The sequence below is a fragment of the Stenella coeruleoalba genome, assembly GCF_951394435.1.
Source record: "Stenella coeruleoalba genome assembly, chromosome: 9".
NCBI classification, from domain to species: Eukaryota; Metazoa; Chordata; class Mammalia; order Artiodactyla; family Delphinidae; genus Stenella; species Stenella coeruleoalba.
This window is the reverse complement of record NC_137155.1, coordinates 81,428,604-81,455,053: the sequence shown is the minus strand read 5'-3', so window position 1 is coordinate 81,455,053 and position 26,450 is coordinate 81,428,604. Positions and strand designations below refer to the sequence as shown.

At 44.9% G+C, this 26,450-nt stretch overlaps 1 protein-coding gene across 1 annotated transcript in view; it reads right to left on the bottom strand.

The window, feature by feature from the left end:
- SND1 (staphylococcal nuclease and tudor domain containing 1) overlaps nt 1-26,450 on the bottom strand; it is a 417,706-nt gene that overhangs the window by 126,617 nt on the left and 264,639 nt on the right. Inside the window, exon 15 of the mRNA XM_079932265.1 lies at nt 21,309-21,450. Within this exon, the coding sequence (XP_079788391.1) occupies nt 21,309-21,450 (142 nt within the window). The remainder of the gene's footprint in view (nt 1-21,308; nt 21,451-26,450) is intronic.

Genomic DNA, 26,450 nt, shown 5'->3' with positions numbered 1-26,450 from the left:
ATCGAGAGGCACTCATCTAGTTGCCCTCTGTACTCTCTCCATCAGTCAGCCCATCCATCTTTGCCCACAACACCAAGAAGTACTTGTAAGATAGTGAATTTTTACAAGTCAATCCAATTTTCCAAACATAACTGTTGTCAGTTTTTGCCTCACAGTGATCTCATTAAAAAAAAAAGTAGCAACATTTACTGTTTAAATTTTCTATCCATTCCCCTCTCCATCCCTCTGGTGGAGGAGGAACAGTAAAAAGGCTAAGATAAGAGCAGCAGCAGGAGAGAGCAGGGAAGGAAGTGGTAATTGCCAAATGGGATAAGCAGCCTCTGAATAAATGAAAATTAACAAGACTTGTTTTGCAACAGCTTGAAATCTAAGTGAAAAGAATTCACTGATAGGATGAGGAAAAAATTTCATTTGATTCAAAGCATTTAGAACTTTTCCTTGGTATTTCTTTTACTGTCCCCCAAACGAACATTATGATGATAAATTAAATAAAGGGCAGATTGAGAGGGCTAAGGGAGATTCAATGAGGAATCCACGTAAACGTACTGAGCACAGGCGCTGGTTCACAAGTCCTACCACAGAAAGCTTCCTGCCCACCCCCCTTTCCTATCAGAGGGAAGAGGGAGAGAAAAAAAAAAAATTAGGGGCAGGAAAAAATAAAAGTATCTTGCATAAATAAAGAGGAAATGGGATTGAAACTACAAAAGACTGGAGTAGGAATCATGAATGAGAACTGTGTGTGGGAGGTGAAGCCAGAGGGAGGAGGGAAGAGAACATTCTAGCACATGGCCCTCTGCTCCCATTAGCAGACCTCAAGAGGCTGGGGGGTGAGGAACTGCCAGAGTGAGTCAAACACCTGATCATAGATGCTTTCTTTCTTAACTGCATGCTTTTCTTACTTGTCTTAACAATCACCCACACTAGGGAAAAAGGTCAAGATATATTGATAAAGATGTTTTACAGGCATCTGCATAAATAAAAATGTTCTAGTTAATTAATGGCCTCAAAATATTTGGTATCTGACACTTTCAATTTTGATAAGCAACTTCAGAAAAAATGTGGATTGCTGTAGCCTGTCATGTCAAAAATGAGCTACCAGCACGCAAAGCTAAAGCAAACAGCCATGAAATCTAACAGAGCTGCTCCCCTTGGTGGCTGATGGGTCTGCTCAGCAATCTCCAGGGGCTGCTAAGGTCATGGGTCTGAAAAGATACAGGAAAGCTAAGAGTTCTTAATTTTCAGCCTAGAGCTAATAGTTTCTCAGTGAAGTTGGCTTTCTCCCGTTCCCCGAGTGTGTTCCATCAGCTTGCACCTTTTGTGGTTTGTTGCCTGACCTTTGGACATAGTGATGATCTCTATTTATGTGCACTCCTGCTTCCTGGAGGTAGAATGTGGTCTCGAGAGAATCTTACAAACGCATGTGTCACAAATACAACTACAGAGCAAAAGCCCATGGGTATCTTAGAAATGTGTGCCAAAAGAAAGGAAGATCAGAAATTGCTCTGTGATGAACTTTTAAGAACGTAAGGAACTTTCCTGCTCCCTATTTTCCACTGAAGAACGCGTGACTCTCGAAGTAAGTGAAGTTTCCACTTAGTCAACAGATATTTAGTGAGTGCCTACCATGTGCCAGGGACTGTGCTAACCACAGTGGGTGCAAGAGAGACAAACAACACAAAGACTCGGGGAGTTGTGAGTCAACTAGAGAAGGTCTATATTCGATAAGGATGCTATGGAAGCATAAGGCAGGGAACTATGGGCAACTTTGGGAACACATTATAAGGGCGAAGGGCTTACTCAAGTCCAAGAGTCAGCAAAGTTCTCTGGGAAAAAGTCAGAAGCTGAGAAGAGACAGATGAATAAAAGCTGGCTGCCTCAATGTGGCAAATGTCGATTTTCCAACACATGGCCTAAAATAAGGCCAAATAAGAACTAAGGAATCCTGTGCTAGAGAAAGTAGCCTTTTTGTTTTTTCAGTAATAAAATACAAAACCTGAGGCATTTGCTGAGATTCCCACACTCACTACTAAGGAAGAGACCGGGATTTGTGAAAGGCCCCGTGAACTCAGGCATTCTTCAACCAAGCAGACCTCACGTTTCCACCTTCCAATTTTCACCATCACATTCTGTCCCAACAACGTAGCTTTACTCACTATAAGGAATTCCTTTTCAGACACAGTATCTCTCTGTGTTAAGAGTCTGATGAACCTAGTGGCAGGGCAGGAATAAAGAGGTAGACATAAGAGAAGGACTTGAGGACACGGGGAGGGGGAAGGGTAAGCTGGGATGAAGTGAGAGAGTGGCATGGACATATATACACTACCAAATGTAAAACAGATAGCTAGTGGGAAGCAGCCGCATAGCACAGGGAGATCAGCTCGGTGCTTTGTGACCACCTAGAGGGGTGGGGTAGGGAGGGTGAGAGGGAGGGGATATGGGGATATATGTATGCATATGGCTGATTTACTTTGTTGTATAACAGAAACTAACAGTATTGTGAAGCAATTATACTCCAGTAAAGATGTATTAAAAAAAAAGTCTGCAACCTAACATACAGCTGAGATTTAACTGGCAACTTCCATTGCTACTGGGCACATTGCTTGCGGATCCTTCACTGAGGGCTAACTGCCCCACTCTGCTATACCACACAGAGGATCTGAATATAGGTATCATGGCAGAAAAGATCCGTTCCAGCTCCACAAGATGTGGCCATGAGGACAGACCAAACGAGGATGCTCCACACCCCTGAAAAAGCAAGGGCTGGGACTTCCCTGGTGGCGCAGTGGTTAAGAATCTGCCTGCCAATGCAGGGGACACAAGTTCAGGCCCTGCTCCGGGAAGATCCCACATGCCGCGGAGCAACTAAGCCTGTGTGCCACAACTACTGAGCCTGCGCTCTAGAGTCCACGAGCCACAACTACTGAAGCCTGCATGCCTAAAGCCCATGCTCTGCAACAAGAGAAGCCACCGCAATGAGAAGCCCACGCACCAAAACGAAAAGTAGCTCCCGCTCGCCGCAACTAGAGAAAGCCCGCACACAGCAATAAAGACCCAATGCAGCCATAAATAAATTAAAAAAAATTTATTAAAAAAAAAAAAAAGCAAGGGCTAATGTGAGCAGGAAGAAGGGAACATCACAGTAAGACCACAGTTCTAGTCTCAGGGATGGGAAAGAAGGCACTGCCCTAAAATGCCTCAAGGCTGAGGCCTCCCCAGATGATAGCATCTATGTGAACAGAATTCAAATCATGCAGTCAAGTCTGGGCTCAAAATGGCCATTTTGGGTTTTTGCTGGTCACTGGATAAGAAGCACTTCACAGGAGTGATTTGCTCATTACACAGTAACACCCTTTCAGCCCCACTTTTTAATGGGGAAACTACACGTATCTAGCAAGTGGGGGAGCCTAAGCGCAGACGAGAGGGGAACTGGTTCCAAAACCTGTTCTCACAGCCACTAAGGATTTGTGTGGGCAATGGAGATTTCATAACTCCCAAGTCTAGGAGGGAAAGAAAAAAAAAAAGGAAAACTGATTTAGATCATTTCCAATCAAGACTGGTATGTCAACAGGCAGCACTGACCTCACCGGGAAACCTGTTAGAAATGCAAGATCTCTGACCCTCCTCCAGACCTGCCGAGTTTGAGAAGCATGATGCTAGAACTCATTGGGAGTGAGTTTCAGCCCTATGTCGAAGTGCCCAGGAACCATCCTGTGTCTCTAAGTAAATGTTACCACCCGCAGCAGCCAGTGGTCAGTGCCAGCCGGTTCCCATCTGGGTCCTGGTGACGACAGGCCCCCTCTAAAGTCTCAGTTCTAAATTGCAAATCAAGAATTTCTTCCCAGTGCAGTGAGAGCAGGAGGGATGAGCGGGAAGGGGAGGGATCAGTAAGCACGCTTATCTTCTATTCAGCATAAAACCAGGCTCACCAAACAACCAGGGAAAGGAAAACAAAGTGAGAGCATTAAACACAGCTGGCCATTAGCGCTGACAAAGGCTGAGGGAAGCACCTTTTCCTTCTGTAGAGAATCTAACCCACACTTCACCCCAGACTGGGGCCAAATCCTGAGCAGGGAGGGAGCTCAGGAAGAAGGGGAAAGAGCTTTTGCTTTGGAACAGGAATTTCTTTCTCAGATGAAGTTCGAAGTAAATAAAGGTGACTTCTGAGTGACTTGAGTAGTTTTGTCTTCTTTTTTTTTTAAAATTCAAGACCCTACACACAGGCACATGCTACGAGATGCTTTTTTGCTCAAAAAAACAACAACAAAAATACACACGCAGGTTTTTTGGTTCCTAAATGCTTCTGGGGGACTGGTTCTGTTTCAAATGTAAGAGTTAAAGCTACAAACATACTTTTCTCACTGTGTATGCGCATCCCCTCTCCTTCTGAGCACTGAGATTAAAATCCACCTCCTCTAAACTTGGCTCATTAAAGGCAATCTTCCTGCTAAGTATTGAACTTGAACTACTTTGAAGCTTGCTGCAAATAAAGGTCAAACTATTTTCCTTCTTTCTTAAAGATTTAGGGGAAACAAGCTTCCACAAGGGCAGGAGCTGAATGAGTACTGAGAACCTGCCATTCAAAGGGATTCAAGAGAAGAGTTTCATTTACTTGCCAGCTCCCTGTCTTATCATCCCTCCCCTTCAAATCTCTGCACATCTGCATCGTTCAGTGTAAAATGAGTCAGGAAATGCAAAAGTGAGGGTTCTCATAGCAACAGCTAGCAATCCCACACCATCGTACATAAGCAGTATTGGCAATTACTAATTGGGCTGCTGCGAAAGGTAAACCCTCAATATACCTCATGTGTGAAGTGTATGAACCAGCATTCTAACCGAATTTGAAACTTATGTATTTCTCAGCTTATGTGTTTAAGTCTATAGCTTTAAAAAGTGGGCACGTGAAGAAAAACAAACCCAGGATAAACCAATGCTTAGCACAATCAATCTATAACCCCACCGAGAAGAGACCTAGGAACATAAGACAGCTGGGCCACGGAGGGGCACAGGTCCTACGTGAACACCTGGGAGAAATTTGAGCAAAGGTTGCGCTCTAAAGAAGCAGCTTGCTCCAAAGAAGCCCAAGGCAGCTTCTCAGCTCCTTTGGAGCCGTCCTAGAAGCACGTGATCCTCGTCTGGTTAGGGCCCTAATTACTCTTCTGAGAACTGGATCGATTAGCATTAGCCCTTGGCTAGCTTACTTTTAAGCTCAGGATACTTCAAAACTGAGCCCTGCCATCCAATTAGAGTGTTTATCTGATGAACTGAGGGAAGACACCAGCTGTCTTCTAAGCTGTCTTCACCTCCTCATACAGATCACATTTATGTCAGGGCAAAAATCCAATCAACTCAATTTCCTGAGCAATGGGGAAGAGTCCATAAGGTCATGGCATTTTAGGGCTAGAAAGAATGTCAGCTCGCATTTAACATAATCCAAGGCCACGTAAGCTGGGACCATATCCCAGAGTTAACAATCGCTGGGGTAGCGCCTGTAAGCGTACAGCCAAGGGGAGCCAGGAGTGAGGACAGGTACCCGTGTGAGCCTTGTTAAAGGCCAGAGTCAGCAGTAGGGTCTGGATGAGAACAAGGTCTTCCCATTTCTCGTCCAGTGAACTTTCTATCATCAACTGTCCTTTAAAATATCTCAAACTCACCTTTCACCAATTTTATTCCCCTAAAATTAGGCCTCCAAGTCCAACTCTACCAAGCTGAATATTTCCAGCCGTACTAAAAGGTAACAATCTCATCAAGTCCTCTATAGGATCATGGAAAGCAATGGGGACAAAATGCCTAAGTACAAATGCTAATTATTGGTGGTAAACATTACTGTGACAATTCTTACTGTTACAAAATCAAGGCCATTCACCAACGAACGAAAAAACACTCTAGTGAAGGAGAAAGAGACAATCAATGAGAAGAAGCACAAATACCAACATGGTATTGTTTCTGTGAAAAGTCACAAAGACACAATACTGGGAGAGGGTGCAGAAGAGCAAACAGATGACAAGAATGTGCAAAGTTGAAAGAAAAAAGAAAAGAGTCTCTCTTTGGAAATTCTGTGCCATGAATTGTGAGACAAGCAGTCAGGTCCCTGAACAGGAGTGCCAGGCTTTTTACAGGGCATGCTGGGGAATCTCAGCCTTGAGTCTTCTTTCTGTGGTGCCCCCTCAGCTTGCCGCAGGTTAGAGTCCAGATAAATGTAGAGTTCCTCAAGAGATCACTGATATTCTCTGAGCACCTTTAAAAAAATAGAACTCAAACACGCTTGGATGTGTGTATGAATGAGTCACTTTGCTTTAATCAGATCCACTGTTCACTGAAATCTGAAAGGAAGTAAGATTAGAAAGCCCGGATCATTTCTAGGGGCTCAGAGAGCAAACGTGCTGATCTGCTGGGATGAACACCTTCTCAGGGGCGTCCAAGCAGGGCTAGAGACCACCGCCTTAAGTGCTACTTCCAGGGTCCCTCACCTGTGGAGACATCTGGGGCTGACAGAGCCCCCAAAGCTACTATAATGATATCTTTTGAACTAAAAAGACCCATCAGCTTGACACTTGGCCTGAACTTTGAATAGAGCGCTGGAAAGCAGGAGGTCGCCCAGAAAAGCCAGGATGTACGGCGGTAACAGCCCATCTTCCAAACTGGGGCAGTATCATGGTTGTTGCCAGGGAACAAGTTCAGTGACCACATAAGAAAAAATTTTTTAAAGTATATTCTGTATGAGATGGAAAAAATTATCTTTCACTGTTTACAGATGTGAGGGGCAATTTGGCAAAAGTCTTCTGATTCTAAAACTACACTGACAGCAGATGAGGCAATATGTTACCAATTCAACAGAAGTAACAGAAAGATTTTTGCACAGTTCTTGCAACATTTCTGTAAATTTGAAATTATAACAAAATAACATGTTATGAGTATTATTTTAAAAAACCCAACAACTTCTGATGCTTAAGTGCTAGACAACCTGGGACATTTAACCACCGTAATCAAGACACTGTGAAATAGGCATCAGATCTGACAGTCCAGGGAGCCTTGGCAGGCATCTCCGCAGAGGAAAGCCCGTTGTCTATCTCCAATATTAACAGTTTTATGCATTATCTGTCAAAACTCTGCTACTTGAGGTAGTCAGTTTAACCCTTTCATCTCCTTATGAGAAAGGAGGATTCCTTGGAGGTAAGTACTGCTGCCCCTCTAACCTGTTCTCTCTGAGCTCTACTGAAGAATCACCAGGACTAAGGCAAGTAGCTCGGCCTTTTCTAAGTAAAGCAGCTGAATAATTTATAAGGGTTGCATAGGGCCCATTAGAAGTGCCAGAGCAGTAATAACTGGCTTAGGACTTCGCTTACTCAGGGCTAAAGTTTAATTTGTCCATAAATGCCCTGCTCATAAACCCATCCCACAGGTCTGACCTGCTCTCTCTCTCCTCCCCAGTCACATGTCCTAGCCATGCTCTCAGCTTAGGTGTGTTCCTATTGGGGCCAAGAAACAAATCCAAACTCTAAAACAACAACTAAAATCTCATATCCACATTACTACATTTCCTAAAAAGGGCCACCACCATGCCCTTCTTAAGCTTTGCTTTTGGTCCTCCCAGAAGAAAGGTGGCATCTGGTTGATTCCTAGCCAACAAGAGAGCACAGGCAGATGAGATGAATGCACGGAAGACTGGAAAAGCAGAAGAGGTAAGACCTTCAGTACATTCAATGTCAAGTTGCACAACACATCCTAAATGACAGCACATAGGATAAGATCAAGAAAATATGCTCTGCTCTTTATTTAGGAAGTTAACTTTCCTAGGCCTCAGTTTTCTCATCTATGAAATGGGGATTGTAATGGTATCCACCTAACAGCTGTGGTAAGGATTAAATGAGTTACTTCACAGCGTATAATGCTCACTAAGGTTATTACTATGATTAGAGATTCAAATCTCGAGAGAAACCTAATCCGATCCCCTCACTCTCTGAAAAAGTCCAAGGCCCAGAGAGGTTATGTGACTTTGAGGGGCAGTTTTAAGCCTTAGTCCAGTTCTCTGGACAGGTACCCGGTTTGGTACTCTGTTTTCCATTTTAGGGCTGCTGTGGCTCTAGCACTCATTCTCCATGGTAATAGTGCTGTTATTTTGTTTTCAGAATTTCCAAATAAGCTAATAAGTGTTAGCCCAGAACCAGCGTGCATCCATTCGCTCATCCAAGAACCGTCCAGTGAATGCTGACTCCGGATTAGGTGCTGTTCTAGGCACTAGTACAGGGATTCTGCAGTCACAAGACAAGGTCCCTGCCTTCAAGCATCTTACACTCTGGTGATACAAAGAGTCACGAAAACATACAAATAAGTAAACTAGAAAATTTCAGACAGTGGCAAAGTAGACAAAATTAAAAGGTGACATGTGAGAACCATGGCAGAAGTTAGAGTTGGGAGGGTGCAAGTCTCTTAAAAGAGGTCATTCATGACAGTTTCTTTGCAGTTTAATCTCTAAGGAGATAGCATTGTAACACCAGTTTCAGCATATGCATACATGAATATGCATGACTGTGTGTGATAAGAAGGAATCATACAAAGTGGCACAAAGCCCTAAAAATTTCACTCTTGGGCAATCACCTCAGAAATAAACATACCACCCATTAATGACTTTATCAAAATAGACCTTTTCTGGACACGCTGGTACAGATGCGTGGGTTAAGGCAAAAGGACACCAGAGTAATGGAAGTGGGGATCACGTGGCTCTCTTTCAGGTGAAGTTCATTTTTCTGGCCTCGGGAGGTTGGATTCTTAGTTCCTTGGCATCTGCGTGATGTGCCACGAAATTCCTGCCCCAAGAACCAGTTCAGGGGATCAAAGAGCTATTCTTACTGTCTCAGTTCAGGCCAATGGAGGGAGGGAATGGCGGTAGAGGCAGGCCACTCACCCCTCCATTCAGCACCCTCCTCCACAACGGGGCCATTGAGCGGGCGCCACAATCAGGGGCTGAGAAGAAAAGGCCGAAGGAAAGCATACAGAGTACCCGCGCACAGACACGTCATTCATCACCAGGCAAGTGCCAATATCTGGGAACAGCCATCTCAATTTCTGCAAATCCTCCAACCTGCAACAGCTGCTGGTGACTCTGGAGGGCAGCGCTGCTGCTGACGGTGCCAATCCCCAGCCCTGTCCAGGAGCCAAGTCCACATTACTTAGGTTAGAGACATGCTGGCTGCAGAGAACGGTGACAATGGACTTCACAGCTTATAAAGCAGCTTACAAAGGGCTCCCGTGTATTTCAAAAAGCACTTCAGAGAGCTGGTGAGAGAAGCTATCTGCACAAACGCATTCAAGCAGTTTATTCCTAACCCACTTAGTTCAAGGTCTCTGTCAGAACCCATGGACAGAGTGGAGGAAGGTGCAGGGAACTGCGAGGGGGCTGGATGGCTCGGCAGCTGGGGGAGCTCAGGGAGTCAACCCCATCCCTTCTCCTCTGGAGCCCCAGCAGGCTCGGAAGTGATGGGCAGCAAGCAGTCCTTCACCTGATGACAGATGTCATGAAAGAGTCTGTGGGATTCCTTGGGTCTTTAGTGAGCTGTTTGTCTCAACTGTTTCCACCAGCGTCCTCATGTAGCATTTACAAATGAGACTCTGAACACTCCGAGTACCATCTAGATGCCTGCCACCATACAACCCCAAGGAACCTTCATCTGCCCCGTACTTTCACTGTGACGCCAGCCACTGGATCTCATGCTTTGCTTATTACTCCAAACACTCCAGGGACCCGCTCATCTCCTCCATGCCATCTATACTTGCCTTGTTAGACTCACTTTCTGGTTTTTTTTTTTTTTTTTTTTTTGCAGTACGCAGGCCTCTCACTGTTGTGGCCTCTCCCGTTGCGGAGCACAGGCTCCGGATGCGCAGGCTCAGTGGCCATGGCTCACGCGCCCAGCCGCTCCGCGGCATGTGGGATCTTCCCGGCCCAGGGCACGAACCCGTGTCCCCTGCATCGGCAGGTGGACTCTCAAACACTGCGCCACCAGGGAAGCCCCCTAGACTCAGTTTCTGGAGAACAATTTTGCCAGGTAACAGGAACAGAGATCAAAAGAAACTAGAGAAGGAAAAACATAAATAAACACATAAACACTGAGGCTCCTGTGTTTGGAGGCCAGAGCTCATGGAAGCCACTAAAGGACACGTCTAACAGAGTACACCAGACATGAAACACAAACCACCGTCATGGAAGAAAAGAAATACAGAGGTAGGTAACAATTCTTCATGAAGTTTGTCGTGCCCATTGACCTTTCAAACTTTTAAACTTCTTTTGAGAAGCTGATGGGCAAGACAGAATGGATAAAGAATTGCTACCTACCTCTGTATTTATTACCTAGAATGCACATCTATTTTCCAGTGTGACTTCCCTGGATTTTTCATGATGTGTTTTAAAAGCCAGAATTCACCAAGAGGAAGGGTCCCTGTGACAGACCTCAGAGAACCAACATTTGTTACCACAAAGAAAGAGCACAATGATGTGAATGCACAGCCATCTACCATAGCTTTACTTCCGGCCCTCAATCTGCTGCCAGAAACCAGCCAAACCCTTGAGGCAGAGCTGGGCACGCCTCAGCCTAGGAGGCTCCATTCCCAGGTCCACAATCCATGACTGGCTTGGTTCTTATGATCTAGGCGGTGGAGTTTCCATGTGGCAAGAGGAAGAGTTCCCTGAAGAGAACTTAACTACTGGCATTTATTTAAGTATGTGCTGTATTGTGGTGTAATCTAAATGTTTCTTGTCAAAAAGAAGCTCCTTGAAGGCATATACTATCTCCCTCTCTTTCCCCTTGTAGCGCCAAGCAATAACAGGTGTTAAAAAATAACCTCTGATTATTCAACTATAGAAGAGAGGGGTGTGAGCCTGAAGAGAAGCGAAAACAAGTATCTGTTACCACGTCTCCCCACCCACCAAACTGTGGGGAAGAAATTCCCTCCTCTCTAGGCAAAGTAGACTGCTCACCAGGCGCATCACGTGAAAGGGAAAGAGGCCCCTCCGTGCACTAGGCCTCTTTTGATATGAAGGGTTGGTCTGTCATCAGCACATCCTAATCAGCAGTACTCACAAATAAGGCTAAACTTAGGGAATTTTTAAATTCTTTTCCATCAAACAGTGAGAATCAAGAGTAAAAAAGAAATAGTTTGTTGAAGAAGAGACTAAAATACCTCAGGGGCCTAGAGGAGTTATTTCTGCAGTCCCTGCACATACGACATCATTCATGAAGAAGGCAGTGGTACAAATATAGCATAAATGTCGTCTGCTCTAGCTTGTAATTTAAAATGCAAATGCTAATGAGCAAACTGGTATATCAGTAGAGTTAATAACCGCATGCCTAGCACAGGGGCTGCATCCAAAACACACACAGAGAAGAGACAGACACCATGTTCCAATTTAAAAATAAAAACACCCAAATTAACCCTAGAAAAATCACTAGCAGATGTACAAGCTCAGGAAGAGGAGGCACACCAGGGCAGGGAAATGGGAACTTCTCCACCCGCCATAGACTAACTAACTAGTCCATTTAAATATCTTCCTACATATAGTGAAGGTAAGCATGGGAGTTACTAGGGTTTATTCAGGACTGCTAATTGTAAAGCATGAGTATAATAAGGAAAACTACAGGGAATCCAAAAAGCTTAGACAGAAAGTTTCTCCAAAGCCCATTTAGAAGCCTGCCAGTCAACTTTGCAGGGAGCTGTATGTCCAGAAATCAAAGGCCGCTGAATAGAGACGTAGATTCTCATTTATTTTATCATAAGCAAAGGATGGTTTAAAAAAAACCTGAAAACAGGCTTCCCTGGTGGCGCAGTGGTTAAGAATCCGCCTGCCAATGCAGGGGACACGGGTTTGAGCCCTGGTCCGGGAAGACCCCACATGCCGTGGAGCAACTAAGCCCGTGCACCACAACTACTGAGCCTGTGCTCTAGAGCCCACGAGCCACAACTACTGAAGCCCACGCACCTAGAGCCCGTGCTCCGCAACAAGAGAAGCCACCGCAATGAGAAGCCCATGCACCTCAACGAAGAGTAGCCCTGGCTCACCGCAACTAGAGAAAGCCCATGTACAGCCATGGAAGATCCAAAGCAGCCAATAAATAAATTAATTAATTAAATAAGTAAATCTATTTAAAAAAAAGAAAAAAACAACAACCCTGAAAACATACAAGGCCTGGATTAAGTGGGTAATTTAAATAAATGGGAAAAAGCTCTAATGATGAAAAACCATGACTGAGAATGCGGTTGTCTCAGATGCCTTCCAAATATGAAAGGAACTTTTGTGAATTGTTCTTGCTCCTACAAGGTCTGTGCTTGGCAGCCCTACATCAGAATCTGGGACCGATCCCATGGCACTGAGACCGAGCACAGCTCCTTGGGCTTCCTCGGAGCCCATCATGATGTGACCAGTGGTCCTATCCAGTTGCTTAAGTGGAAACCCGTGGTGCCCCCTCAGGGGCGACAGGAGAGGATGCTTGGGCTAGCTGCCCATACTGGACACCACGTGTTCTAATGCCCATGTCAGTGCTGTTATATAAAGGGCCAGGAAGAGACTCTGGCAAATCCATCCCATTAGTTTGGGGAAGCCTCAGGAAAACTCTCTGAAAGGAACCCAAGGTGTGAAAAGACCCGGGGCTTGGGGGCAAAGACACTTTTCAATGATGAAGAACCTTTTTGCTTTTTAAAATCCAGTCATGGGCTTCCCTGGTGGTGCAGTGGTTAAGAATCTGCCTGCCAATACAGGGGACATGGGTTCAAGCCCCGGTCCAGGAAGATCCCACATGCCGTGGGGCAACTAAGCCCGTGGGCCACAACCACTGAGCCTGCGCTCTAGAGCTCCCAAGCCACAACTACTGAGCCTGCGAGCCACAACTATTGAAGCCTGTGTGCCTAGAGCCTATGCTCTGCAATAAGAGGAGCCACCACAACGAAGAGCAGCCCCCGCCCACAGCAACTAGAGAAAGCCCACGCGCAGCAACGAAGACCCATCGCAGCCAAAAATAAATAAATAAATCTATTAAAAATATATAAAAAATAAAATCCAGTCATATCTGTTTGAAAGGGGAATGTGAAAGGTGGTTCCCATAGCAACCAAGATTAAGTCTTATGGGCACAGTGCACACTGTTCACCCCAGGGCTGCCCATTACCAGATTTCTAAGCATTTCCCTTTAATTTCAAATTACCACACCATTTACATTCCCTCTCCTGCATCCAGGACACGCAATTTCCTACTCTTAGGCTGGCCAAATAGACACCCCCTCAGGGTGGGGAAGTGGTGAGTAGCCCAGTCGTGGATGCTACTGCTTGCCACCATTACTACTAAATGGCTGGTGGAAAATGCCAATAGGCTGACAAGATGGCATTGAAATATTCACACTGAAATTTATTTTTCTGGGGACGCCACAAGAATCGGATTAGAACCGCATCAGGGCACAACCAGAGACAGGTGTTGGTATTGGAAAGACTCCAGCAAAGAACAGCCATCAGAGCTCTGTAAGCTTTCCATTCCTTCCCCCCATGCCCACCAGGTGGAAGGCAGCCTAAATAATCTTTAACAGACTCAGAAAGAACCTTAGAGTAGGAGGGGAGGAGAAGGAATGGCAAAAGGAACCCTTGGGGAAAAACTCTCAGGTCTGACCCTCTTGTACCACTCTACTGGCTCTCACAAGCGCTGCAGAGAACAGGCCTGATACCTCTGCAGGATATTTTCCCCCTATCTCATTGATATCAAAACTCCAGAGCAGCAAGAGTAAAAGGCAGAAGTCAGAGGACTTAGGAGGCAAGGGTTCTTTTCACTTACCTTTGACCTATCCACCCAGAGGCAATCAATGGGCCTATCCAGAACTGAGGATAAATCAGCATCTTTCTTTCCTTGGCACGGGAAACCCAACTGAGATGGTGAGGGCAGAACATCCCAATTGGGAGGCTGTGCCACCCCTCAGACTGACTCCGCAGAAGGTAGGGCCACCACTAGGACTCTCTCCCCCTCAGTTGCTGGAGCCTCTGGACTGACTGGCTGGGAACTGCCATATGGGCCTTGCTGCTTCCCTCACCTCTGGGTCCCAGCATCACACCAAGATAAGCAGGCCAGTCTAAGGGAAATAATTAACTAGGAAGCGGGAGAGCAAGAAGGCATCTTTAAGTGTTCTAGCTCCAAGGTCTGTGGCTGCCGTTAAACCATGCTGAACAAATCGTATTTTTATTGATGTCTTTATTACTCTGTCTCAATCAAAAAAAAATTAAAATGACTACTGAAAAAAATTGAATCCTTGCCTCTTTTACCCTGAGACACTCGACTGTGTCCTGTACATCTCCTTTGATGCCTCTACTGGTCCTTGGGTACCGGCCTTCCTAGGTCTCTTACCACCCAGGTCACTGCCTTCTGATCCTTCTGCAGTTTGCTGATGTCCTCCCTAAAAGCGTGGTCCTCAGACGGAACATCACACTCCAGGCCTGAACTGACGCGGCTGAGCCAGCACTTGGCTCTATCCCTCTCTGGATACTGTACTTCCGGGTTATGAATCAGGATTGCCTTAGCCTTTTTGACAGTATCACAGAAGAATAATTTTATAAAAGGCTAGGAATTGCTTCTCCTCCCCTTACACTTCTTACAAATATATTTTTTCTTCATGTCTACATATCCTGTACTTCAGTACATACAAGTACTTTGCTTGAAGGCTAGCACCATATCTTATACATTTCAATATTCCTAGCAAAGTGCCCAGTGGATATAAAAAATTATTAAATAGCCATGTGATTGAGTGACCCACAAACATGACGAGGCTCATTCTGGGGATGATTCACAATCTAAAGATGGAAGATAATCAGGCTGTAATAGTAGGCTTGCACTTCCATCCACGTGACCATGGGTGATGGTCTGCCTGCAGAGACGGGGAGCTAAGGGCAGAGCGCTGAATGTTCCACAGCGGGAGACCCAAGAAGGAGATTTACACGACCAGACAAAAGCAGAGGGAAAAATGATTGATGAGTCCATCCATTTCTTTACGCGACTCTCCCTGAGAGCTAATGATACAGGCAAAGCTGTTTGGCCTAAATGAATCGCACCCAGCTTTTGCCAAAAGAAAATGTTCCAGATCTTCCTGGATGCTCAAATACCACCTCCCTTGGGAAGTCTTTTCCATTCCTCAATTGACTGTTCTTTCCTCTGCATTCTCATGGTATGTTGCCTATACTTTTCATAGCTCCATTTTATTTTTCCCTGTTAAAGTTTTTCGTGTGGCTGTCTCAACTATTAGACTAAAAGACATTCAAGAAAGCAGAAATTATCTGATTAATTTAAGCATCATCCACAAGCTATCAGAGACTGTGTTTCTTTTAGTGGGTTTATAAAAATCTTGGCCTCATTAAAAAAGTCTCCCCAAACCTGCTTATTGTGCTAATATTTCCTGACAAGTGACCCTAGAGGACTTTCTGACACAAATGTAATTCGTATAATTCACAATGATACCATTAAAAGTGAACAACTAGAGCAGCCCTAGAAAAGTTTCATGTCAAGCTGCCCATTTCCAGTAATGGGACCCAACTGGAAGCAAGTAGGAGGCAGAGACAGAACCAAATGGGCAAGTCCCAAGAGAAAGAATACTCCACTTTACAAATATCCATTAAGTTGCAATTCAATTAAAGTAACTGAAAAGAATTCATAAGTATCAGCAGACCCTGTAACTACTTAATTAAGGATAGAAGCCCAGCAAACACAACTACAACAACAGCCTGATTCATTACACCTCTGTGATAGCAGAATGGGATTTCTCACTTAAACATACATTGGTGTTGTGTTAATTTGGTTAGGCACTGGTAATCAATGGGGATCCACCATTCCTGGGGCCAGGAGATGAGGACGATATTCCTGTTCACCTTCCCTCTCCTCTCATTAAAGTTCTTGGTCTACTGAAACAGGCAGTTGATATTCCTATTAGGATTGGCTGGAGAAGAGACATTACAGAGACAGAAGGAAATGAGGTACTTTGTTCAAAGGCATTCAGGGTGGAAGGACACACAGCCAACCCCTTAGCTCATCATGCACATTCCCGCCACCATTTATCAACCCCCAGACATCTAGGACCTCTCCTTATTGCCTCCCTTGTCATAAGGCAGCTTCAAGAGGGGACTTGTAATCAAAGAGAAAAAAAAATTGAAAAATGCCAAAGGGCAGGCAAAGAAAAGTCTCATTTTCTGGTCTTGTTTCATATGACTAGGTAACTGGTTAATTATAAGTCACCTGCTGTGATCCACATGGAAACCCCCTGCCAGGTGGCTGCTGCATTCTTGGTGGTTTGTACAGTGAGTTCCACCCCAGGTGACAGACATCCACTCCCCACCATGCCAAACCTGCCTCGGTCCACAATTCCTCGCACTTATTGCTGTCCCACCGTTAAGAACAAACACAGAAATGTAAATGGGGTAGGCTCAGTGAGTTAGAAGACTCCAAATGTCTGACACAAGACTCCTTAGATTACTTTACACCGAAACCTCAAATTATTACCCTCTTCTCATTCAGGCATTTGGTTTACAGGCACTAATTTGATACCTGCTATGCTTAGCCAACAGGACAACTTCCTGAACTGCGCCCTCAGCATGACCCAAGTAGCCCAGAGCTAAGAAAGTAATGCAAAATAGGGCAACATAATATAAAGGTCACAGCAATAAGGCACACGCTCCAGGCCCACCGGTGCTGTGGAATAAAAACGTGAATCGTGGGCCAAGCAATCTGCAAATACGTGCCTCCGTATCCCTTTAGACGAGATACTAAGTAAAAGGTGACACACAGGACAAGTGAAAATGAACTAAAAACAAAGACTGAAGGTAAACTGCTTTTGTTCTAAGAGGAGGAAATGTATGGAGCTCACTAAATGCTAGATGAGGAAAAAGGGTGCTTTTAAACAAGTGTTGGGGGCCTGAGGAATGTTGACCTTTCTGTTAACTCCGGACAAGAACTTCCTGTGACTGCCTCTGAGACTGAAATAAGTGCACATAGGAGGAGGCCACAGCAGCAGGCGGGGGGACCTTGAACCGTCTCAGTTCTGAGGCGGTAAGGTCACCTGCTCACCGGCTGAACCTAAGCCAGGTGCTCAGAGGACTGAAGGGCAAGAGCTCTCAGGAGGCGCTGGCCTGTTAGCTACAGCTGACTTTGCCCAGCCCCACCTGCTATCCCATCTGACCAAGCAATCATTCCACATGCAGGGGTGCAGGAACCATGACGGAGAGGCCAGCTGGCTTGGGCCAAATGCCACTCCCTATCAAGCTGCGGGGCCGTCTGCCCAAAAAAGGCCACGTAAAAACGGAAAGTGTCCACCCCACCTTGAAATCCAGAGGGCTCTCCAAAAGGCTGGGAGTGATGATCCCAGCACATATGGGATTGCTGAACAATTCTCTTGACTTTCCCCTTGAGAATCACAACCCTAACGTCATTTCCAGCAGACGTCAATTTTACAGGGTGCAGGGCACATTCCACAGAGAGCTGCCAAGCCGTGCCATGAGGACCACCTTCCAGGTGAGCAGCTGCACGGGGTAAGCATCGTGTCTGTCTACGCTGACGTTCAGCTTTGTGGTTGGTCCCGGATGACCGAGGGACCCTTCTCTCTAGGATCCTCCAGCCATGTTCTCCATCGCATTCATTCTGTCTCCACAGGGTCACTGCCCTAGCAAACATTTACTTGTATCCTTTCTGAGTTCCTGTTCAGACTAGTGCCTCTCAAGTTCCTGATATCTTCTCACTTCATCTCTTTTATATCCTCATTAGCCAAGGAGACTTTGTTGAGTTTTACAGTCTATAACTGGCACTATGAAGACAATAGGTATACTGAATAGCTTTTCCAAGTATCCATACCACGTTCTGCACCAATCCTAAGAATTCGTTATAAAAGCACTCAAGATGCTGACATCTTCAGAATGTTCCCTTGACCCTTTAGCATTCACTTTTCTGTACTCCTTTTTCCATTCTATTAGACTGCTGTGAAGAGCAGTCTATTTTAAATTGTTCCTTATTGCCCACATTTACTCCCCAATCGTACTGACAAAGATCATCTGTGACTTACCAATTAATCAATAGTATAAAATCACTCCCTAGTTCTTAACTACTTGATCTTTTAAGGTAAAACCCGACACTGCTGACTCCTTGGAATTCTCCCCTCCCTTGGCTTCCAGAAGACTGCTCTCTGAGGATTCACCATCTAATCCTCTGACCACCAACGATCTGTTCCAAGAACCTACTCTTAGTGTCGCCCTTGCTGGTGGACATCAAAATCTGCCCAATAACTCAAGCCTTGGACCTGTTTACTTTCTTTCCCATACTCAATGTCATCCCCCATCCTTGACCAAAAAACCTCAGTCATTCCTTGAATTAGGAAGTCTTCCTCTTAAATACTCTTCCAATCTCTCCTCTCCTCCATCACCAGATTTCGGGCCTCTATCCCTCTTGCTTCTTAACCACTCTCCCAGCCTCCAGCCTCACGTATACCAATGTATCTACCAAAATAAACTTTCTTAACACAAGTGTGAGCATGACACACGCTCTGATACCTTGAGCGCCTCTGAGGGTCCACAGTATATTCCACAGAAGACTAGCTTCCATCTGTGTTTCCAGCCTTACCCTACTCTTGACTCTTCATACCCCACCAATACCAAAGGATTCATGGTTTCCTGGACACATCAGAATGCATCATACCTCTACATCTTTGTATACCTGCTGGTACCTCTATCTAGAATATTCCTCTCTTCCTCCCCTCCCGTCCTGTCCTTACAACATTGCAAACTCCTATTTGTCCTTTAAAACACAGCTCAGATACACAATCCCTGATCTCCACCTAACCAACCATTCTCTTCTCTGGGCTACTTCTGTGCATTGTAAATAATTCTATTTTCTCACCTAACACCCAACACTACAGTTTGTTCATGTATCTGTCTTCCCTCTAGCGCTTAAGACCTAGGACTGTGTCTTACCAGGATGCAGAGTTCCTTGCTCCAGACTCAAAGAGGAAAGCCAGTAGCTTTTCTTTTAGTGAGCATTTTGCTTAGTCAGGAGGAGGCTAGGACAGCTCCTAGCTCCTTCTCTTGATTTACTTGAATTAATGGGGAGGTCAAAGTCTCTGTGGTAGAGCCACAGGTACGTGCACACATACTGCACAACTGTGCCATTCTGTACAGAGTTAAGGAAAGCTTTCGTTATGAATTCACTAAGTCTTTGTGAGAAGAACAGGAAGGAAACATTTATTGATGATCTACTTTATGGCAGGCTTGCTCTAAACCTCTATACATCCTGAGCGGCAAGAAACTTTCTCCAGTTAACTGATGTGTAAACTAACGTTTGAAGTGAGTCAAAAAAACAAAACAAAACCCAAAAAAAACAAACCTCCCTAAAGTCCCCTGCTTGTACAGAGCAGAGCCATGATTCAAACCGAGGCTGGCTTTCTTTTCCAACTTTTCAATGTCCTGTATCCCTGCCAGGTTTCTAAAGAAATCAGAAGATGCATAATACAACTGCATAGAGTACGGCAGGAGAAAAATGGAAAAGCTTATGTTTCTACCAGGAATTTGCTTCTGTAATCTATCTTCCACAGTGTAAGTTAACTCAAGCAATGCCTTTTGAATTGCTAAGCTTAGAATAATGCCAAGTACACAGAGGAACCAGCTGATGCCGAGTTGAGTGATCAGGCTGCATGTGTTTCAGCAAGGTACCACCAGAAGGGTTCTGCAGGAAAACTCCAGGCAAGACAGGTTTAAAGCTCTGAGCCGGCTCCATTCAGGTGGTTTTAAGTTTGGAAGCCAGAACCTCAATGTTTTCTTTCCCCTATAGATCTGCAGCCAGGTTTCCAGGAAAGAATAATACTGTTTCTCTTTCACACCTCTGGGATAAAGCTCTGCCAGAAGGATGCTTTTGTTTTGCAGGCAGAGAGCAAAGAATGAGTTGAATATATACCTCAAACCCTGTAACAAGAATTCACTGCTAAGAAACTCCTCTGCTACAGAAATCTTAAGAAAAAGGGCACAAATGGCTCCATGAAAGGACTCACACACACTGCCACTCTGCCCCTCAGTTTACTTACAACTCATATTCGCAGACACGAGAGCACAGCCCTTCGGCGAGGTATGGACTTCTTGCGGCCTTTCTTCTCTAGAGCTGCCCCTGAGCTGCAGAAAGCCTGCAGAGCTGGGCAGTGATCAGTAACCTCTTAAGAGAGCTCAGGAGCCTCACGGAGCAGTGAGGGCCAGGCAGCAACAGTGAGCTTCACGGCTTTCTGCTAGGTGAGTGACTAATCACACTTAACAATCCATTTAGTTGGGGCCTGAGGGAGACCCTTATGGGGAAGAAACCATCAGTGCCTTCGAGGAGAGCAAGGCTGAGGCAATCTGGCAGGGGATGGCAAACATGGCCCCCAGTTCTCTTCCCCCATGGCAAATTCTACCCCAGGATTCAATAGAAGTAGTGCTAAGGCAACAGGCTGGCCTCAGAGGAGGTGGCGTGCAGTGGGTAAACACAATGGAATACAATCTTTGGGAATGTATATCGGGGTGGGGTGACCTTCTCCCTCAAAGACCACAACTGTGAAGTACTGCTGGAAATAAATAACTTTCTTGTCTGCCGGCAGGGAAGAAATGAAACGGTCTGCTCCTTGAATGCACACACGTAAATTTCTCAAAGAGCACAGTTCACACACAGACTTGCTGGCTTGTGAAATGTTACTAGATAAGACAGGATAAGAAAGATGGACAGTCGGTTAGCAAAGTAAAGGAGGAAGGCTTGCCCTGGCATGGCACCCTTAGTGCAAGAGGGAAATACCAGGGACGCAGGGGCTTGTGAAGGTAATGTCACATCTGGGGTTTCATAAAGGATTTGGAAAGAATAAAAGAGCACAAGTGGCACTGCCTGTGGAGCTACAAGGGCAGAGTGTCTCGGCGCCTCTGTGGCCTTGCCCGTGACTAACACAGCAGGGCGGTCCATCCCAAATGGGCAACACCAACCGTGAGCACTCCATCATTAATGTTTTCCTACGTCTGGAATTCCCTTCACTCAGGCTGTGTTAGCCTCCCTTCACTACGGGCTGTCTTGTTAGCTGTCCTGCACTCCTACGTCCTGTGGTTGGCGGGAATGAGAAGCAGGACAGGACCAGTGCTGGGTCTGCAGTAACAGCAGGATCAAACCTAGGAACTCTGTGTTCACATCTCAATTAGAGGCTGAAGCACCTACATGGGCTCCAAGTCCTGTAGAAAGGAGGGCACGTGACCTCCAGGGATGACTTCCGAGCTCCAAGAAGAATTTTCAGAACAACACATAACACAGAAGACTTACCTGCAAGCAAGAAGGTGATAAGGCAAGTTTCCTTTGGCAAATACAGCTTGAGACGAGACCCACTGAACACATACTCCACCACGGCTTCAGAACGACCTGCCCGCTGAAGGAAGGGCAGAAACTGCTTTGCTTTTTGGGTGTCCTGGGGGAGAAAAGAAGAATCGTTAGAAAAGTAATGGAATCTAGGTAAATGTTTCTTTCTCTCTGGTCTAGGGCAAAAAGTCTGGCAGACCGCAGGAAGCTGGGCGAAAAACCCTAGAATACCAGACATTTCTGAAACCAGGACAAAAACAAGATACCGATGTGACTTTCATAGGAGAAATATAGTTAATCAAAAGCTTCCAGAACATTCTCACTCTCTTCTCCTCTCTGTTCAATTACTAAAGTGGATATAAAAGTTAGGACGGGGCTTCCCTCGTTGCGCAGTGGTTGAGAGTCCGCCTGCCGATGCAGGGGACACGGGTTCATGCCCCGGTCCAGGAAGATCCCACATGCCGCGGAGCGGCTGGGCCTGTAAGCCATGGCCGCTGAGCCTGCGCGTCCGGAGCCTGTGCTCCGCAACGGGAGAGGCCACAACAACAGTGAGAGGCTCGCGTACCGCAAAAAAAAAAAAAAAAAAAAAGGTTAGGACTGTGGCCTGAAATGAGAATTTCACTCCTCTGGAATAGGAAAAAGAGCTCTTCTTCCTTCTACATAAAATCGAGGGGAGAAGACCAATACTCACCTTCTTTGGAGATTCATCTAACCTTTAATTTTCATTTAAAAACCCCCAAAACAAACGAACAAAAAAACCCTGTGACACCCGGATCCTGATACAGCCCCTAAAGCCCTTTCCCAGGAAACCCAAAACAGTTCGTCTTCAAACTTTAATAGGCTATGTTTTCCTAACAAGGAGGAGAGCGCAGCTTTCTTTGGGCACCGATACCGCAAGCCCTGCTCCCCACGCTTTTGAGGGATAAGCCAGGACCTGGGGCACACTGCTCCTGTTCCCAGCCTGGGAAATCTGCAACTGCAGGATGTGAACCACAGGGACCAGTAAATACTGCATCACGTCAGCGCAAAGAATTACAGAAACAATAAAAACACATGAAACTGCACAGGGCTTTTTAAACTTTTTTCACACATCAACACAAACTGCATGCATTCCACCCTCAAGAGTGCCAAATCGTGGACCTTCTGAACCTCAGAGCTCTTAGCTTTGGAGGAGCTAAGAGCCACCAAGTCCTTTCAGTCTCTCAAGCTAATTAAACAGATGACAGAGTAAGCAAGCATCGAAGTATCACACGGCACGTGCTGGGGGACTAGTCACTGGATGAATTCAGGAGGTTTTCAGCGCAGCCAGCCCACTGGCAAACTCCCTCTGAGGACAGCAAGCTCTGCACACTTTCCTGACTCGGATGACATAAGCCGTCTGCACTCGCCAAGCTCTTCCTTCCTAACTCTGAGCGGCAGAGCTATTGCACCTAAATTCATGCACATCAGACAATGAAAATTTAACAAGCCATCAAGTATTTGAGCATCTTTACAGCAGCCAAAGGGGCTCCTCTAATTCAGAAGCAGTGAGGTAGGCTGGGATGAAAACAATATTTATAGTAATGAGATTCATCCTTCCCTTCAAACAGATTCCCAGAGAAAAGGAGAGGCAGTCATCAATTCTCAGTGTTTCTAAGGGCACATTGGTAAAAGGTAAGGTAACAATGAGCTTTAGTGGGTTGGAAACTCCCCCAATGAACACTTAAACAAATACGCATTCTACTATCCACACACAGTGGGAAAATGCCTTTCTAGCAGTTGGCTGAAGTCCAGAACAGCCAAGCAAGACAAATGCTCCATGGGAAAGAAGGCACTACTACCTGATTAAAATGCTCTTGCCATACTAGAATAAATCTGGGACATGATTCCTGAGCTGAGCCAATAAGTCAACAATTATCAAATTGATTATCACAAATCATTAGGCAACTTAAGGTCTCTAAAGAGAAGGCCTTCCCTCAAGACTGCAGTAATCTATATTTTTCAGAAATAGACATTTGCTCATCACTGTCTCCTGGACATATTTACCTGAGAAAAAGATGCTTACAGGAATAAAACAGCACACGCACAGGTACACCTTTAATGCAGCAGATTGTCCTATTTTGCTAAATGATTACTTAGTTTATCAAGAGACATACTTACTCAGAGAATCAAGGAGAAACGAAGGGGCCCTACTATTAGCTATGTAAGACACATAGACAGAGAGACAGACAGATAGATAAAAATGAACCAATGGATGTTCCTCACTCCTAAGTCTCAACCTACAACTTAGTCCTATTCCAGAAATACGCAGGAGGACAGCAAAGAGAATGTGACATGCCATCGATTATGACAAAGATTAGAAGTGAAAGCCAACTGTGACAATCGAAGGCATGAAAGCAAATTTTAAAAGCCCACCACAATTGGCCATGTCTCTTTCCAGAGGCAAAACTGTAAGATAAGACATGGAGCTCCCCATCCTCTTGAGGCAAATGCTCCAAAGGCCTGGAGCAGGTGATATGCCCGTGGACCACCTGTTAAAGGAAAAGATGGAAATCTTGTCCAAGGTGGTAGAGTTTTAGAAATAAAAAATCCTTATAAAGCCAATTAAATTGAATAATCACCAAAAGATATCAACTCTTTCAAATCTCAGTCACAGGCAGGCAATGGAGTCTGTCTTTCCTTGTCATCTCAAGCTGTTCCTTTGCTTGGCAAATTCCTTTTCAATCCAAAAATTCTTGAAACCTTTAATATTTGTTTCAGTGGCTCAAAAGAAAAGACTGGCAAGGCAGATTGACAAGTTCCCTCAGGTGATGTAGCTGTAAGTCATTGTCTGCTAATTTAGCTATGGAATTTTTTTTTTTTAAGGAATTTTGATCATTAGAAAATGGACTAAATGCTATGGCTAAATGACTTGCCTTCCAAAGAGCCTGTGAAAGTATAGCAACGTGCTAGATTCCAATCTCATTTCTAAGGTTACAGCTATAGGTAAATAAGAGAAAGCATGACTATGAGAACCAGTATAAGAGTCCAGTTTAGGCCCTACTGAGGGGTTGAGGATGCCAGGTGGATCTCAAGGGCAGCCAAGTGATCAAGTTCAAAGCATGTCATTAACACGACATTTAAATTTTTCTTCCAATAATGCAAAGCAGGACCTTCTAAGACTTAGTGAAGTGACAGAATTCCTTATAACTCCAAACATATTTTTAAAAATAAAGATTAAAGGCCTCAAATTTAAAGAGATAACAACATTGAGACTTAGGATGCTCACTTCAAGGTAAGACTATTAAATATCAAATGTTTCTGCTTGGAAGTCTAGTTGCAAAGTCCCTCATCCTCAGGTTTTCTGTGCTGTGGCTGGTTTACATGAGGTCTGGGCATCTATCTGCCATAGTTGCCATAGCTGAGTTACACAGTCTCAAGGCTTTGAGAATCCAGGTAGATAAATTAGCTATAGTTTTGTTTTCTGTACTAACATTCCCCTCCACTGGTGTAAATAATCAAGAAGTAACTGCAGTGCTGAGCAGATAAGTGTTCTTTGTTGCACTGGCACTTTTCACATTACCTGTGCTCCAAAACAAACCAAACGTGAGTATTTTCCTGTACTCCTAGAAAAGCTAATTTAAGGTTGTATTAGCTACATTTAACCTGCTATTGTGGACGGCATCTCTTTAAGGAATGTTTCTGCCTCCTCAATGCACCTTGAAATTGAGAAAGTAATGATGTAACAAACATGCCTGGGGTGACTTCATTTCAAAGAATGTGAATATCTATCCTTCAAACTTACAGGAGCAGGGTTTTGAAGGACGCTGAAGAAAAGCAGGATGATCCTTAGGGAGTGGAAAAGGTTATAAAGACACCTTAATCATACACCCCTACTCTGCCCTCACTTTTGGATGGTCAGGCTAAATTTCTTGTAAATGTGGGTGCATGTGTCAATGCCTATAAAAAAAAAATCCCTACAGCAGTGAGACTGCAACTTACCTCTACAAAGTACCCTCCTGTGTAAGCAAACACACGTTTGAAATAACTGAATACAATGAATTACCAAGTTTGGGAGAGCGGGAAAGTTGTGAATGGGAGTGGGGTGGGAAAGAGAACAAGGAAAGCAGAATCCTTATATGGCAGGCACAGGACAGAGGTCCACAAGAACACTACTTACACAGCTAGGTCCCCTGCATCCTTGAAGAGCAGAACTTACATAAATCAAAGTTCTCTGAATTCTGGAACTGGGATTTCGGCTGTCCGTTTACACTAGATGTTAGCAAAGTGAATTCTATGATTTTTCCATTGAAAATAGCCATACAGTAGGCATTAACGTGGTTAGGACTGGTGAGAGGCAAACCTCATGGCACACAGAACAGCACAGGGAAATGGGAATCAGTAAACTTATTAGTTAACAATTAACCACTCAGGATTATCATGTGCAAGTCTCAAATGGGAACTGTTAATAATGAAGCTCACTAATTAGTTCCCATCATCACAATCACTCTTTGATTAACATCATAGGAAAAAGAACTAAAACCAAATACATGCAGAGCTTATAATGGTACCATGGGGGTATTCAACTCCACAAGCACTTGAGAAACTGAACTCGAAAGAGGCCCATCAAACGTGATGAAGCTTCCTGCAGGTATAGTTGCGGCCTGAACTGCCCACTCCAGCAAACCAGGAGAGTTTCTCCCCTAAAAGAGCTGACAATCCTGTATCTATAGGACTGACCTGAGGCTCAAGGACTCCAGAGCACAATGCTGTTTGGGTCCAACCAATCTTAATATTGAAGCAGCAAAGCCTATGTGTACAAGAGGACAGATGCAGAGAGAAAAAGAGAACATGGAAATCAGAACTTACGGCTAAGGATACTGAAGCAAACACACTCTGTTATTTTAAGCTGTATTGTGGTAATTCATCATCATAGGTATCTATCTTGTCAGGGCTCTCCAGACCAGGTGAATTACCTCTGCAACTATGTGGAAGACAAATCACAACTACATCCCTGACCAGAAAGGCAAAAAAGTCATCCATCACCGCACACTGTTCCTCCTTCCCAACCACAGGGCTCTACTGGCCCCATGTGATATTCCAATTCACACAATGAGTTTATGATTCTCTTTGAGGAACGAGCTGCATAGC